Source organism: Festucalex cinctus, chromosome 1 (genome assembly GCF_051991245.1).
Source record: "Festucalex cinctus isolate MCC-2025b chromosome 1, RoL_Fcin_1.0, whole genome shotgun sequence".
NCBI lineage: Eukaryota > Metazoa > Chordata > Actinopteri > Syngnathiformes > Syngnathidae > Festucalex > Festucalex cinctus.
Window position 1 is genome coordinate 12,846,666 of NC_135411.1, and position 17,503 is coordinate 12,864,168.

Genomic DNA, 17,503 nt, shown 5'->3' on the forward strand with positions numbered 1-17,503 from the left:
AGTCAAAGGCGTGAAAATAATCACATCACTCTGTTGTGCCCCGTGCATCATTTGGAGAAATTCTGAATCAACATTTTTCGAATGTGACGAAAACATCAAAATATAAATAAAACACCAATATAGTATATTAATGTGATTGGCTAGCGACCAGTTCAGGGTGTACCCCACCTACTGCCTGAAGCCAGCTGTGATAGGCTCCAGCACCCCTGCAACCCTTGTGAGGAGTAAGCGGTCAAGAAAATGGATGGATATAGTATATCAAATACTAATAGATAAATAAATAAGATATATAATAAATAATATATAAATGAAATAATATATTAATTACATTAAACAAAAAATCGAAATAATAAATAATACGAATAAACAAATAAATAAATAAATAACAAAAACAAAATAAAATATCACATCACTCTGTTGTGCCTCGTGTATCATTTGGAGCAATTCTTAATCAACATTTTTTGAAGACGACAAAAACATCAAAATAAATACCAATATAGTATATTAAATACCAATAAATAAATAATAATAATAACAATAATATATATATATATGTGTGTGTATAAATGAAATATAAAATATATATAAATAATAAGAATAAATAAATAAATGTTAAAATAATAATAATAATAATAATAATAAAATACCAATATACTCATGTAGTCGTGAGCCAGCTCGCTGGATCTGTGAGGATAAATTTGAAATCTAATTGGTTCGTAAATTTGTGATTTACATACTGGGCAGATTAGATTGGCATGGCAACATAATCTGATTGGACCAACAACAAAAAAAACATAGCATCCACGTACGCATCCTGAAAGAGAAATTGTTACAAAATAATGACGCTAGACTTTATAAATAAATAAATACAACTTCATGGAACAATTATTTTTTGAATTTGGGGCGCAAATTCTTCATCCAGTCTACTTTTGCCGGCCCATGCCGGCAGCTTTCCACCTTCCACACAACGACGAGGCACTCCCTGCACGGCAAACACTGCAGGCCCGCCGCGCACAAAGGCAGGGTAAACACGTCTCCGCCGAGGGCCCACTCGCCTCGCAAAAGGCAGAGACAAATGCAGGGAGGATCCCCGTTCTGCGCCTCTATTAATAGACAACAATGAGCCGGCCTCAAGTATGCGGGAATGTACAGTCAGATAATAAGATGGGATCCAATAAGTGCAGGTGAAAGGGGAGAGAAACTAGTGATTGATGTTTTTGTCTGGCGGGTAAAACTCGCTTGGGACCACACAGACGGGACACTTGAGGCAAACCTGTGCATTAGTGACGCTTTAAAAATTCTACTCGGCAAATTCAAAGCAAACATGGTGACGCAGCAAATAGCTGTTATGCCGCATGCAAATGATTCCAAGCTCAATGTAAAAATCCTGCGCATTAGTGACGCTTTAAAAATTCTACTAGGCAAATTCAAAGCAAACATGGTGACGCAGCAAATAGCTGTTATGCCGCATGCAAATGATTCCAAGCTCAATGTAAAAATTTCTAAAAAAAAAAAATCCTGCTCGTGCATCACTAGTAGTCAGTCCAAGGACCGCGGGCCAGCGGTTGAGGACTTTTGCGCTATTAGCCGCGACACAAGGCTTAAAATACACTCAAAAGAACGGAGCAGCGGTCCGGTTGCTGCAGAGGCCACAACATGCAACAAGTGAGTCAACATCATCCATCACTGTGAGCGATGAACTTGTTAAGTGTTGTCAAAGGCTCTGGAGCGTGACAATGTTTGTACAGTCGCCTCACACAAGCAACACACACGTCACAACGCTCTTCTATAGAATCCTTGGAAGAATGCAAAGCGCTTGCATAACTTTCCACAAGTCGAGAATTTCAGGCCAATGGCGGGATGTGAATTTCTTTTCGGTTTACTTGGGACTCTTCCTGGAAAGATGCTACAAAATTCAGCACCACCTAGAATCACGGGCGTCAAGTCATCGGCGTTTGATGGTAACACACAATTGAATTCAGTCTAACCATTGGTAATACATTTGTGAGTTCATTAAACATAAATTAACTTTGGATTATCTCAATGACGTCGTGATGCGTTAGACCTATTTTAGGTTTAAACCTACCTAGATTGTTCTTTAAGCCTTCCTCAATGAATTGGTTGTAAAAAAGATAAAAACCTCCTATGCTTCGGTTCCGAAGTGCGCTTTTTAGTTGTGATTTGGTGGGAGTTCGCAATTTTCCATGGCGAACCTGAACGCATCAGTGTTCTGACGTCACTCACGCGAGCAATTCAAATAAGTTCGTCAATGATTCTCTTTTTACAGTACTACCAAAAGTAAACTGACTCAATGTGAAACACTAAAGGCCACCAAACGCTCAAGACCGGCTCATTTTTCTTCCTTTCTCGCCATCCCACCTCTTTTTATAAGGAGTTCAGTTTCAGGCCTGGGGGTCGCGGCCTCTTCCTTCCAAGTCTTCTGAGAGGAGGCGGGGCGGGGAACCTGTCGCACAAAATAAAAGACCCACCAGCTGAAGTGGCGCAGGCGAGTTGTTGCGGCCGGCTGCCGGACTAACAGGCGGGCCGCCTCCGGCCGATCCCAGGTGGCAAAATATCTCCTCCCGCTGCAGCCGCCTCTGCATCCCACCCAGTAGAGCTGGGAGAGCCGCTGAGGAACCAGAGTTCTCACAGGCGTGACTTTTTTTTTTTTTTAGGGGTCCGTCACCCTATTAACAGCACAACGGCTTGAGCTAGCACAGTGGAAGGAAGTTTTTCTTACCAGTACACGTTTTTCTTTCACACCATCCATTTGAAAACAGTTACCTGTAAATGGGATGTCTTAATTTTCAGCTGTTCTGCCTTTGTGAACTTTTGAGTTGGAAATAAACAAATGAGTTGATTTTTTTTTTCTTTTCTTAAATCACATGTATCCGAGTACGAGTATATTAGCTAGCTCAGGCCTTCAGCGTCTTGTCCTCGCTCACCTCTCAGCGGTGCAGCAAATTCACAGCTGGACAAGCCAGAGACGACACTCTGGCTTGTTTAAGACCACAAAACTTTCACGGCTGCAGCTGACAAGTTGGGTGTTAATTGTGTGTGCGTGTAGACTAGTTCTCAACAGGTCCCTCATAGACACAACCATGAAACCAGATCTACCTTGGACACACGGATGGGATCCCAACATAAGGGAATGAGGGTGGGCAGAAGTTTTTATTTATACTTAACAATAATTCAATATTTATCAATATATTTTATGATGGTGGTTGTAGTTTATTGGTACTTGCCCATCCCTAATAACTGATAAAAATAATTAAATCCCAGAATCAGAAATGAACAACATCCATTACAAACCTTTTTATTGAGTTGCAGAAAGCAATTTACACTTGGATTTCAACAGACAGCAACACCTTCATTTTGATCACTTGCCATTTTTATGACGCTGAAAAGAAAAAAAAAAAAAAAAAAATCAACATGATTTGATTGAATACATTCGACTTCATCAAGGAGATTTGGGCCCGGTCCACCTGAACGACAACTGCACGGGGAAGCAGGGGTTTATAAAATTAAAATTTAAAAAAAGAAGAAAAAAAAAAAAGGGCAGCACTTCAACTGAAAATCTGTTTAGCGTCAAACTGCCAAACCAACTCTGATGCGTAACCACGCCAAAGTGGCACATTGTCAACATGTAGTGCTGCACATGTCGCAAGGGACTAAACACTTCCCCACTGGTGCGTTCAAGGACACCAGTTAAAAAAAAAAAAAAAAACACTGGGAGCTGTGTAAAACTGACACGGTAATATGTGTCATACTTGTGACTGGCCATTTGTTTGTTTGCTCCCATGTGCTATACTCCTCTAAAGCTTCTATGAGAACTCTTCTAAATTGTGGGAAAAAATACGTCTTCTTGTGATTGAATGGACAAATAAAGCAAGTTCATAAAAGTGACTATCAGTACCCTTGGGAAGCAAATAACACTACTCACAAAAACGTTAGGTGACCTCCTCTAAACTTTATAATTCATGTCCAACTTTTGTTCCCCATCAAATATTTCAGGACTGAATGTCAAAACTCGCAACATTTCCACTTTGGCACCTTTCGGTGACTCTCCCAGTGTTGTAACCTGCTGATGACACAAACTGGAGGAATCACAGAAAGGAGCTTATTGTGAGTAGTGTGTTATATTTTACAGCAGTAGCGAGTGGAAAGTGACTATGCAGATTTGTAGCCCTGTTAAAAGGCTACGCAGCAAAAAAAAAAACAAAAAAAAAAAAACAGACAACCAGTGTCTTCAAGTGTTCCTTAACTTCTCCACTGCCTGCCCAAATAAAAACGGATTTTTGACGTTTATAGCCGTCAATGGCAGTGAATGAGTTTGAATTGGAATTGCACGTACGCAGACACAGCAGATAGAAAATGGAATGGACCCAAATCTCCCAAATGATGCTCGTGGCGGATCAGCGGAGCTTCTCCTCATGACCGTTTTTTCTTCCAGGAGATGAAAATGTAAGGCAGCGGGAGTTCTCTCAAAGTTCTCATCCGCCGAGCACGACGGGATCCAAGCGCGGGTGCCTTTACAGTAAGTATGCACTTCCAGAAGAGAAGATGGAAGAGGTGAAAAGCCACCTGAGAGTGAAACGAAACACATGGACAACCTTCCAAAACGCACGTGGATTAACACGACTCGATTATGTCATTCGTATGTTGGCAAGCAAACACAGATTTGGACATTCCTGCCATCAGATTGCTGATTGCGTTTACATGGATATAGTACAAAGAGTGATTTGAAAAGATGCAAAGACGACTTTGAGATTGAAACAAGACCAAAGGAAAAAAAAAATCCTTCCTGGATCGTCAACGCTGCAATCTGGGAGGAAGGATTCGGGCTTTCCTCGGATGGCGCCAAGAAAAGAAAGCAGGCCTGCCTGTGATCCCCACGCCGGGTCTCGGTAACTCAAATAAATAATGAATTAACAATATAGATCTATTTTTCCAACAATCAAAAAGTGTCAGCGATTTGTGAAGCGCGGCGAGAGCTGCAGCAGCGGGCGGGATGGAAGACGATTCGACATTTCGAGCTCGCTAAAACCAAAAACGCACACACGAGAGATGGAGGGATGACGATTGATCTGGCAAAAGAAAAAGAATTTGCCTCATTTTGTTTTTCACTCCGAGCAGCGATTGCCAAACACCGTCGTGGGCAACGATCCGATTTCACTTCATTGGTCCGAAAATCTTCATCTATCTATGCCAGTGACGTATAGTGACAAGAGAACATTTATATGCTCTTCCACTAGATGGCAGAAGATCCAATTTGTCTGTGGGTCGAACTGTTAATCACACAGCAGCAAAGATTTCACACCGAGTACATTTGGGAGGAGTCAAAATTAACTCAGTTCTGCCTTTTGATTTGGGAACAGACTCAGGCGAAAACTACGGTAGCCTTAAATGGTCAAAAATATATATTTTTGGTGATGAGCTGTGAGATTTTTTTTGTGTGTAACAGCATAGCAGTCAACAATTTAAGCCTTCATTGATAAGAAACTGACTTGGGTGACAACTACGGCGGCCTTGTAACATTGGAGCAGTCAAAATTCAACTGATTTCAATTAGTATCAACTTGGGAACTGACTCATGGTTTGATTTGTTTGGTGGTATGAGGTGACTTTTTTTTTTTTTTTGTATTGGCCTAGCAGTGAAAAACATTGATTTCCGTCTGCATTAATTTGCTAACTTAATTAGATAACGATGGCATTTGCTTGGTGTGGTAAGTGATTTTTGTAATGTAACACTGCAGCATCTTTATTTAAAAAAAAAATAAAATAAAATAACAGCAACATTTTTTTGGGGTGTGGTATGATGATATTTTCCTACTTTAACAATCCAGCACCCAACCCCCCCCCCCCCCCCCCAAAAAAAATGCCTGACTTTGGTGAAACTTTGGCGGTGTACCATGAATTCTTATTTACTTATTTGTTTTTGCAATAATGTGGCTCTAAAATAAATAATAGATTTGGGCCTGTATCGACTTAGAAGCAGATTTTTGTTTGGTGGAGTGTTTTAATGCAACAACATGGCAAACTACGGAAGTGTATTGCATTCACGTGGGTGGAAAAAAACAAAACAAAAAAAACTGCTATTTTTTGGGTGGGACCTTTGTTTTTTGAGTAATTTTTTCTGTTTTTTTTTTTTAAAAAATTCTGTTTTACTGAATATTTTTTTCTGTCATAAAAAAAATTCAGAAAAGCAGTGAAAAAAATATTCAGAAAAACAGGAGAAAAAAAATTACTAAAAAAAAAACAAAGCTCCCCCCAAAATTTGTCAGAAAAATGGGAGATTTATTTATTTTTTTCAAGTGAATGCAATACGCTTGCGTACGGTTCAACTTATTTCATTTTTTTTAATGTAACAGCATAGCAAATTGACTTAGGTGAGGACTATAGTGGCCTAAAATGGTCATAAGGTGACATAATTTTTGGTTGGTGTGGTGCCATGAGATTTTTCTAATGTATCAGTGCATTAAAAAAAAAAAAAAAAAAAAAAGTGTCGACTTGGAAACTGGTTTTGGTAAGAAGTAGTTGACTTCAATGATCAAAATTGGACATTTTTTTTAATAAAGGTTGGGGAAAAACATTTGTGACTACGTCATTAATGTGGGAGGGGCATGGTGTCAAAAGTTGGTCACTGTGGATTCTGCCCATGATTAAAAAAAAAAAAAAAAAGATCATGCTGTGAGATTTTTCTAAATATGTGCTTTGGCGCAATAAAGGTTTAGGAATCAGATGCAAACTTTTCAAATTTAAATGTTCTTCACCACTGGATGTCAAAGACGAAATCTGCTTAGAATTTAAGGGCCCTTAGAAAGGATCCATGACCACGCGAGTGCAAACAGTTGGAGGCGCTTTTTCTAATGCCGACAAATCTGCTTGCGTGAAAACGGACAGAAGCGAAACAAATGGAGGGAGGGAGGTTGAGGATGCAGCTGCAGCAGCTCGTTAAAGTAAAAATCTGTTGCTATTTACACTGAGGAAACGTGAATACATTCAGGCAGCAAAAAAGGAGAGGAGCGCCCGCCCGCCCGCTCGCTCGCCGGCCGGCCGGCCGCCTCCCCCCTGTTTCGAGGTACATTTGGCACTGCTAATACTCGGGCCCGTCCCTGCACCGTCTTCCCGCTTTTGTCCCGACGTCTGCAGGTCACGTCATTGGTGCGATAAGCAGAGATTCAATTGGTAAAGTGTTGGCGCGTCGGACAGGTAGTGGGCGGATCCAGTCGTTCCCCTCCCACCGCGTTGTTATCCGTCGGCGTCTTTGGTTCAGAAGGCACGTGTGTGTGCACGTCACCGCTTCGCTTATTTCGGAAAAGAAAAAAAATCTCCTTTAATATGAAAACCACCCCCTGTTGTGTGGAGGCCACCTGGACGCTTCTTTTGGGTTTTTTTTTTTTTTTTTTTGCTCTTTCCCTGGCTTCCTGTGCAGTAGTCCATAGGGAAGGAGAATAGATATGCTCAGATGCCATTGGTGAGGTCCGAGATGACGTTGGCCTTCACTAACTTGCGCAGGAACTCTTTCTCCTTGGATATGTTGTGCGTCCATGACTGAGGGAAGCAGGAAAAAAAATTCAAAATTATTAATAAGTGTGGATTTAAGCATTAGTCCTCCTAAACACTACATTGAAACAGATGCTTTTTTTTTTTTTTTAACCCGTCTATGGTGTTTTGCATTGTGTGTTAGCATTATGCTAGCAGACTTTGCAGAAGTTAAGTCGTCGTTGGAAATACACAGTGTGCAATTCTTTTTCTTTTATTATACAATTAACTTCAGCTGGGAGTGGCAGTAAACAGATTGAAGCGTCTTTTTGGGGAAATTGTTCACAAACTGCCAAAGTTTCTTAGGTTGGAGGTGTAATGATTAATAGACAGCCAATCGATTATTGTCAAATTAATCAAGAACTACTCTGATTAGGGATGGGTGAGGACCGATACCAGGTATTTATTGGTAATGGTAATACCCGACCCTATTTCATGGTACAGTGATACCTCGGCTGACGAACGCTTAAGCTCACGAACTTTTCGCCTCACGAACATTAAATTCGCGAGCATATAGTCTCTGCTGACGAACTACTTTTCGGCGGACGAACCAAACCACGCGGTCGAACAGCACCACGGTGGCGGCCACGAGAAGCTGACGCACGCTCACGGCGTCCCAGTTCGTCACCCCCTTTCTTTTAGTGCGGACGCGGTTTGTGTTTGATAGACATTTTGAGTGTACTTTTGCTATTATGGGACCGAAAAAAAACCCACCACAGGCTAGTGTTAAGCCTAATGCTACGTTCTCACCAAAAGCGAGGGACGGCGGCGCGTTTGCATTGTAGTCAATGGAGTTCGCTCCACTAAAAAAAGCGAAAGTGCCATCACGTACCTCAAAAAAGGAGAAAATCGTGCCACGGCTGTTTAGTCCCAGGAAAGAGGTGAAAGTAGTTGGCGGTGCTCACTTTTTGTTGACTCGCGAAAGTGCTCCACTTCCTTGTTCACCAAGGGACACGCCTCCTCCGCTCCGGTGAGCACGAAAGTGCGAATGAGCGACAACCGTTCCATAAACACTCTACGCGGTGAAACGCTCGCGAATGAAGTAAGTCTACCATTGCTGCCATCCTTAAGAACTACCATCACAAAGGTAAATAAAACGACTTTATTATACAGCACAGTTTATTTCTTTAATTACAATACAATAGCACATTTATTATACATAAAATAAGGTATATTTTTGTGTAGTTTTAAGGCTTATTTAGTAGAAAATTATGTTTTATAGGGACCTGGGAACGGATTATTCTCATTTTAATGGTTTCTTATGGAAAATAAATGTTCGGAAGACAAACTTTTTACCTTACAAACCCTTTCTGGGAACCAATTATGTTCGCGAGCTGAGGTATCACTGTATTGGTACTCCTAACGGCAGTCACCCTCTTGTGTCCATTTGAGAAGAACAGAGAATTGTCATTAATTTCATGCAATTTATATAAAAAATGCTATATTGGGATATATAGGTCTTTATATAAAATGTCATCATTTTGGGGGAGAAATTTTATGTATCAAAAGTATGAGTGGTATCAGTACTTGGTATCAGTGATTACTCACAAGTTGAGCACTTGTACTGGTATCGGTCTGAAAAAGGTGCTACCCTAATCTCCCCAAAAACGAAGTGAAATAGAAAAATAATGAAGGGCAAGAAGAAGAAGCAAAGAAGGTCCCCAACTAATCTCCATTAACAGTTTTTCTGGTATCTGTCTGGAAAAAATAAAAGTGGTATCGAACACATCATTTTGGTACCGTGTTTAATTTAAAATTTCAGCCTCTCAACAGTAATTCTGATTTCTATATATTATTTTCATTTTTTTTTTCTTTCAAACGTGCTTTACTTCAGAAAAGACATATTACAGACTCACTCAGAATCTTAAATTATGTTTGTGCTTTTTCTGCACTATCAATTTGAAATGTCCTGTTTTGGAATAAAGGAGTGGAAATTAAAGTTTAATGTTTTTTGTATCATATTCATCGATTATTCAAGAAAATAATCAAATTATTACAATAGTTAGTTGCATGCTTTAGTTGAGCTTGATTTAAAAAAATAATAAATGATTTTAAAAAAACTAAAAAAAAAAAACTAAAAAGTTGTCTATTGATTTTTTATTTTTTTTTAGTTTCTCAAATGACCAGTGCCTTATTCCCCTCCCCTCCCCCCCTCCCTCCCTTGATGGGAAACAGACTTTTTCTTTATCAACTTCATTATCTGGGCTGAGAAGACCAAACAAGCGCACGGAATAGCAGCAGTCAAGTGCGCCACACGGCCAACAATGAATGGCCGTTGATGACAGCGTTGATGAAGAAGATAATCAACACAAACAGCTCATCGGGAGTTTAGAGGAAGGTTATCATCAAACGGTGCTCATGGTTTACGCACGTCAACACTCGGCCGACGTGTCTGCTTGCGCCGCTTTTCAGTGTAAACGGTGAGGACGAGCATGGAAGGTGATGCAGAGTGGACAAACATTGAGTGACGGCCAAGGGAATTCCAGTATGGACACTTGTACAAATTCAACATTTTTTGTTTTTTTTTAAGATATATAATTCATTGTCTTTGTCTCCCAACATTGGCCGGAGAAATTATACTCTACGACTGTTATAAACTGTTTTAAAATAAACACAAAAAAAAAATGGTCATGAAACATGAAGCTTAACAGTAACAATTTTTTTTTTCTTGAAGGGATACTTGACTCATTGAGACATTTTTAGCAGTAAAAAGTTGAGATTTTGTCCAGAATTAATTTGATAATTTAATTATTTTTCATGTAAAATTTCAAACACATTTTGCCACTTGCTGTTTTCTGGGTTTGGTCAGCAAAATGAACCATGATTGGCCGATACCCATTTTCTCATCACAGATGATGTCATCTTCAGTCGACATCAACTAGCAAAATTATTTTTTAAAAGGTATTAATTGTTCATAAAAATATAATGAAATTATCACATTAATTATAAGCAAAATATCTTGTTAAAAATGGCTCAGTGAGTCAAGTATCCCTTTAGACGTTTTGATATTTTTAATTTTTTTTATTAATTTTTAATTTTATTTTTAAATTTTGATTTTAAAAGAAAAATAGCATTGAATAATAAAACAAAAGAAATATTTTATTAAGTGTAATTATTTTAGGTACTGTAGAATTCATATACTGGAATTGTCCCTTTAAGGGGCGTGGCCTAGCAATTTGAGGAGCTGAAATCAGGTATGGCCTACAGCAGTTTCTCATGATTTTATTCATCTGTGACTCTCCTTGCCCACATGCGAGGGCATTACACATTCCACTCCACTTCACTCGAGTGGCAGCCTATCCAAAGCTAGTTTGTAAAGCCCCTTTTCACACTGCACTTACTCAGTGGGCCAGGGCAGAAAGATGACAGCGCCCCGAGACATCTTGCCAACATGGCAGATGTCCTCTTGTCGCACTGCAACACCCAAAAAGTTATATCCCATGGCCCCGCCTCTCACCACATACACACTCAATCAGTTTGACTATAGCTCTTTGCATCCTGCTAAGTGCAGTGTGAAATGGTCTCAACTCCAACTATTTACCATCACTTACATGCAGATTTAACACTCACCTCTTTGATAGCAGACATCTTGACGGTCTCATAATAGTGGAGGGGCGCGTGGGGCGTGTTCATGTCATAGCCGAAGCCGGCCACCGCCACCTCATCACAGTTATGCAGCGCCATCGTTATGGCAACCGTGCCTAACGTTGGAATGTTCTGTCACAAAGACATGCAGAAGTTCAGGATCCATTTCAGATCGTTCTAAAAATGTTCCCTCACTTGCCGTCCAGTTCAATTGCCTCGTCCCGCTTCCAACTGCTCAACTAAACTTTGACGACTCGGACATGAACAATTACCTGTAAGACGTGACCCCCTCCTATGACACCGTGATCTACAGGCCTGAACTGTGCTTCCTTATCGCCTTGGGCTTCCCCAGATCGTGGGGGGGTTACAGATTCTGTGTGTGTTTTGTTTAAAGAAGAAAGAGTGGAGGGAGGCCCCATTTAAATCATTAGCCTGATTTGAAGCCCTCGGGGTAGGTGGACCTGAACAAGCAGCTGGCCAACCCCCTACTGTGCGCTCTAATACATTCATTTACACAGACTGGTACCACCAATCAAGCTACTCATCCATTTCCACATACATAAACATACAGTATGATGGTCAAAAGGGTAAGCTGAAAGGGTAAGGGGGAAAAAAAAAAAAAAAAAAAGATCAGAGCATAAAATCCTTTAGCGTTGGACAGCAATGCAATGATGCACAGAAATACAAACGCGCTAATACAAATGAGCAGAAACACACTCGCACCAGATGCCCACATGTTCAACACATGTTGGGTTCACGAAGGGGTGTTCCGAGAGCCCCGGAGGTTGACGTTCACTTGCCGCTACACACGCACGCAAACAGGCGTCTGATGCAGGGGGTCAAGCGTATTAATCAACAGCTGGGTCACAGTCCAATGTTGGCGATTCACTGCCTCGACGTTAGAGAATCGATTCCAAGAAAGGGCAATGAAAAACGGGACTGTTCCTGCCTCGAAATAAAAGGGACATTCAGTGATTTCAATTGAAACATTCAATTGAAAATGATTTGCTGCACTCTGTTAAACTCGTTTGTTGTTGCAATTTGAGAAAATTCCGGCTTTCGGGATGCCAGTAAAATACAAATAGCTCACTTAAATTTGCAAGGAAAACTAGGAAAATTTGTGCGTCGATTTTGAGTTAATTTAAAGTTCCATTAATGTCACTATTTTTATTTTTTTTTTTTAAGTGCAATTTATGGCCACCCCTTACTTGGAAAGCCTGTACTGTACTGGGGAATTCCAGACCCATCCACATCAAAATTTAGCAGTAGTAAAGTTAATAATAATGCATATACTTGTGGACACTGGGGTCAAGTTGTATTTTACAATTTTAAAAATGTGCAGAATTTCACAAGTTACTTCGTGTGAAAGATTCGATAGCTCTTAATATGAAAAAAAAAAAATGCACTGAGCTTTCACCAATTTATTACGGTACAAATATTATGCCATATAGTGGTATAAAAATGACCAACACAAATCATTATCATACGTTTTTTTACAGTACAGTACATCTTTTTAATTTTAATAATTTTATGAATTGTAATGAAATTACTGTATCAATGACTAAAAGATGCAGACATATTTCTATTTAACTTTTTTTCTACTTTTATGTTAAGAGTATGAAATCAGAAAAAAAAATATTGTACATTTAGAATCGATAAAATTTGCGATTAATCATGAGTTAACTATGGAAGTCATGCGATTAATTACAATTAAAAATTTTAATCGCCTGAAACCCCTACTTGAAATATTGTAGCCATGTGACAAACATTACCGATTAAAATATACCGTACTTAATGATCACCAATTTTTCTGATGAATGAATGAAAAAAGAAAATGCAGCTTGATTCATTCGTGCGTATTCCTTCTCACCCTATTTCTTTCCCTTTCCCTTCAAAGATAACTCACAAGCCAGGTGGGAGCATTTTGTGTCCCAACGACTGCCAACTCTCAATCACTTTAAGAAGGTGGATACTTTCTCTCTTCCCTGTGATCCTAAACAAATTCCTGATTCCGTCCTTCCACAAAGATTAGGAAATTATAAGGCAATTTCCAAGCTTAATGCGGCTAATTCTTGACTGCTGGCTCATCATGAAGCAGCAAGTGTGTGCCTGCATGCGACTTACCCCTTTTCCCATGATGCCGTTGTTGAAGGGCAGGCCTATGAACTGGAAGGCAGCCTCCTGGATGAAATGGGGGTTGAGGATTCTCATCTCGCTGGGCTCACGAGGGACGTGCTGGGCCACAGACTTCCAGAAACCCTCCGTACCTCGCTGGGGTGATCCGGGGAGAAAAAGAGAGAAAAATGTGTGTCATGTTAAAAGCCAGAAAATTAGCATTTATTTTGTTCGGCAAAGTACTACTTACACAATATGTATATTATTGTAGCACATCTTTAACCCGGATAACTGATAAATGATCAAATTATTTGACTGCTTCACCAAAATTCCACGTCAAAAGGTGGCAGTTTCTTGCTCTGCTCTCAGCCCTCGACTTGCTTATCCAATCAAAAAGCTAATATTGTACTGCAGTGACTCTTTATTCAGACAATGAACGGTTACTGAAGTTCCGCCTATACCAATGCTTCTCAATTATCCATTATCGAGAATTGTACTGCTCCCAATGATACGTTTGCAACAGACCCTTTTTTTTTTTTTTAGGTCGGACCAATCAGGCGTTGTTTAGGGCGGGACATGCAGCTGTGACGAAACCAGGAAGCGCCAGGGGAAACAAACAAAAACAAACCTAACCAACGAATTGACGCTGCAATTAATTCGGTTCTCGCAGAATTACTCACAGTTTGCTTTTTGAATGTTGAAAAGCGTGAGGTGCTTTGTGCATTTTTAACTGGTAAATGTGCATTTTTTTTTTCCTAAGACAAGCCCGAAGACAACATTTTCATCTGTTGCCGTGACAGGTCAAAACAAACGTGCACAAGATGCCGCATCATTCAATCAGCTCCAAGTATTGGACAGCAAGTCCCTCCTGTCCCGAATGGATCTGCCGAGTGACGTTCCAGATGGATAATGTGAGGAACTCCCGTGAGTGAATCACAATTATCAATCTGGCTATTGCCACGTCATCCCACAACTCTCTGCTGTGTTCATAAATTGCATCATTTGTCTTTAATATTGTTTTAAATACATCTCTGCAGACGAGATAAAACTCCATCGGCACCATGAGTGCCGCTGTCACCTACTATAGTAGATGTGCAATTACACTTTATTCCAGTATGGCATTAAAAAGAAAACAAAAAGCATGTTCCTTGAGGTCACACGTGAAGGCATCACAACGCACGCCCCCCAGGGTCTCCCCCTACTTGAGAAACACTTGCTCATCTGCATTATGAATGTAACAGCAGCAAGTGTTACATTTAGGTATGGGCATATTTTCCTGGTACCTGGGAATCCAAACTGGCAATCAATGGTACCAATTTTTGGTACTTTTTAATTTTTTTTATTTATGTTTTTTTTATTTATGTTTTTGTTATTTATTTATTGTTATTATTATTATTATTATTATTGTTATTATTATTATTATTATTATTATTATTATTAATTTATTTATTTTTACTTTTTTTGGCTACTTTTGTACCCCGTCTGGGAGTGGGTAGAAAAAAACAACAAAACAATCCCCCCCAAAAAAAGCATTTAAATGTGCATCAATCATACGCAGATTACTATTACTCAGCTGCCATCCCCCACAAATAGTGTGGATCCACTGGATATTAAGATTTAAAATGAGCAATTTTAATATACTCCAACCTTTCCTCCTTCACAGCTGCGCTGAAACTTTAACCTGAACTGACATCAAAGGTGGAATATGGCATTTCAAAGGAAGTGATTCAAATCACACCTTGACCTGAGGGCATTGTAGAGACCAAGACGTTTTTGTTTTTTTTTCTTTTTTACATTAAGCAATCGTCATTACATGCTTAGAAAGCCGGTTAGACAGACGGGCAATGCTGCCTGAACAGAATCATTCAACTTCATGAAATGCACTCAATTTGACAAAATAGCACAGAACCCTCCCTTCCTAATAGTTTTACACCTCCAACAGCAATTCCCTTGTCAGACGCTACACAAAATAACCAAACAACAAACCAGCAGTGCGTGATTGACTTGGCCAATAGTGTGACTTCCTAAAAGCAAGAAAGCCAGCCGGATCATAAGATGTAAATAGAATCACCTGTTCAAATAGCGCTCGCTCGGTTACCTTTGATATATCCATGCATGACTGTGTGCTTGTCGTGCGTGCGTGCGTGCATGTGTGTGTGTTGGCAGAGGCAAACAAGTCTGCTGGGATCCAACAACAGTGGCGGCTCTTTTTGAACGGAGGCCCAGCTCTGTGCTTTTGGCAAGCTGTAACAGGAACAACAGCTCATCTCCGCTGTCAACACAGCTTGTGTTTGCCAGAAATCTATTAGGCAATGTGTAGATGTGTATATGTCTTGGTTACGCTGAATAAAGACAATCAAGCATATTTGCCTTTATTCGAGAAGAGAGACAAGCTAAACGATAGAAACAAAATACACCCCCACACTTTGCACAGCAATGACCCGACATGCAAATAGAGCAACGCGTCGGGGTGGTGATCTCTTTGATGATTTTCACAAATGGTGACCAAAATTTGTCCCGTGGGCAATTTCTAGCCCGTCGCTTACTTGATTAACTCATTCACTGGCAGCCATTTTCAGTGAAGAAACCCCCTTCACTCCCAGCTGTTTTACTGGATTTTGACTGCCGGTCCCTCCCTTTGGAACGACCTACCACTAAATATTATTATATAATATATATAATATATATATATATATATATATATATATATATATATATAATATTATATTATTATCCTCTTTTAAAACATGTCTTAAAACACATCTATATTCTTTGGCTTTTGGCGCACCATGAGACTTGTTCTTGGTGTTTTGTGGTGTGTATGAGTTTGATGTTTAGTCTACTTATTTATGTATTTATTTATCTCTTTGTTCACTACTTATTTATGTACTGATGTAAAATGTATTTACTTGTTAAAAAAAAAAAAAACTGTATTCGCACTTCAAAATGTTTGCTTTGTTCTTGTTTACTGCAAAACTGATGTTTATGTACAGCACTTTGTATACAGCAACGCCTGTTCTTAAAAGCGCTTTATAAATAAAGTTGATTTTGATTTGTTTGATTTTGACTTGATTTGTCAAGGCCCACAGAATATCGTGTTCTGTTGCTATAAAAACATGAAGAAAGATTAGAGTCTCTTCTTCAATCAGGAAAGTAGATTTGTATCCGTTTCCGTTTCATAGCAATTAGCATTAGAATATAGCCAAGTTTCATCATTATTCACAAATCTGTTGAAAACAATGGGGAAAAGAGCTTTTTGCAACATGGCCCTGGCTGCTCTCTAATACTCTGCTGCCACCTGCTGGCTATTTTTATACTAACTACCATTTCTTGAAGCGACCATGTCGGAAGCTGTATCAACGTCTTCTGTATGCTCTAGCATTAACAAACAAACAAACACAAAATACATTTTTGGGACCTTGGCAATATTTAAAATAGAACGTGTTTATACGTTTTTGGGAGCAAATGACTTAAATGAGTCTGAGAGTAACAACAACAAATGAATAACTTCTGTGACTCAATAAGTGAAGCGTACATTGCTGCTGCTATTACTACTACATACAATCAGATCTTTCGGATTACTGCAAGAGGCAAGAAGTTGAGCGACTTCAGAATTTTTGTAGTTAATGCTAAGGTAATGACTCAGATTGGAGTTCATAGCACTTGTGCTTTTGTTAGTTATGAGGATAGACTTACATATTTTGAAAGGTACCGCGCGACTGCTAACGGTGTCATTTTTTTTGCTAAATATTTCCATTCAGTTTAAGCACTGCGAGTTGGCTGCGCCGACCGACTACCTGCTGATTTCAGACAGGTGGGGCAGGGGTCGGGGTGGATTAACTCATCGGTTCAATGCTGACAAGAAGCAACAGGGGCAAAAAATTGTGATTAAAAAAAATTAAACTTGGAGAGGTAAATCAATCATTTAACCAATGGTGCCAAACATTCGCCTTAATTTTTCTTGATGAAATTTAACAATATTGAATAAACAATTTACAACTAACGTAGTAAGGGAATTAGTAAGGGGTTGTAGTAGTAAGAAGTTGGGCAGGAGGATTAATACCCCGGACTGCAAGAATAGATCCGGCTCTGCATAAATAAGCCATCAGAATAACATCACATTCAGAAGCAAAACAAGAGTAAACTGTATCAAGCTAACAATCTTTGAGGGAATATTTACTTTTATTACATTTAACTATTTATGCAAGTAAAGCAATGGAGAACAGATTCTCATTTGCAATACCAACTGAGTAAAATAA

At 39.5% G+C, this 17,503-nt stretch overlaps 1 protein-coding gene across 4 annotated transcripts in view; it reads right to left on the reverse strand.

Annotated features, from left to right (window-relative positions):
• Window positions 1-5,860: 5,860 nt before the first annotated feature.
• The window catches only part of st3gal3b (ST3 beta-galactoside alpha-2,3-sialyltransferase 3b), a 55,977-nt gene continuing 44,334 nt past the window's right edge, over window positions 5,861-17,503 (reverse strand). For all 4 annotated transcript variants that reach the window (XM_077517482.1, XM_077517499.1, XM_077517493.1 and 1 more), the window contains 3 exons: window positions 13,254-13,400; window positions 11,115-11,261; window positions 5,861-7,553 (listed from right to left, as the gene is read on the reverse strand). In XM_077517482.1, coding sequence (XP_077373608.1) covers window positions 7,464-7,553; window positions 11,115-11,261; window positions 13,254-13,400 — 384 coding nt within the window. In that variant the 3' untranslated portion in view covers window positions 5,861-7,463. The remainder of the gene's footprint in view (window positions 7,554-11,114; window positions 11,262-13,253; window positions 13,401-17,503) is intronic.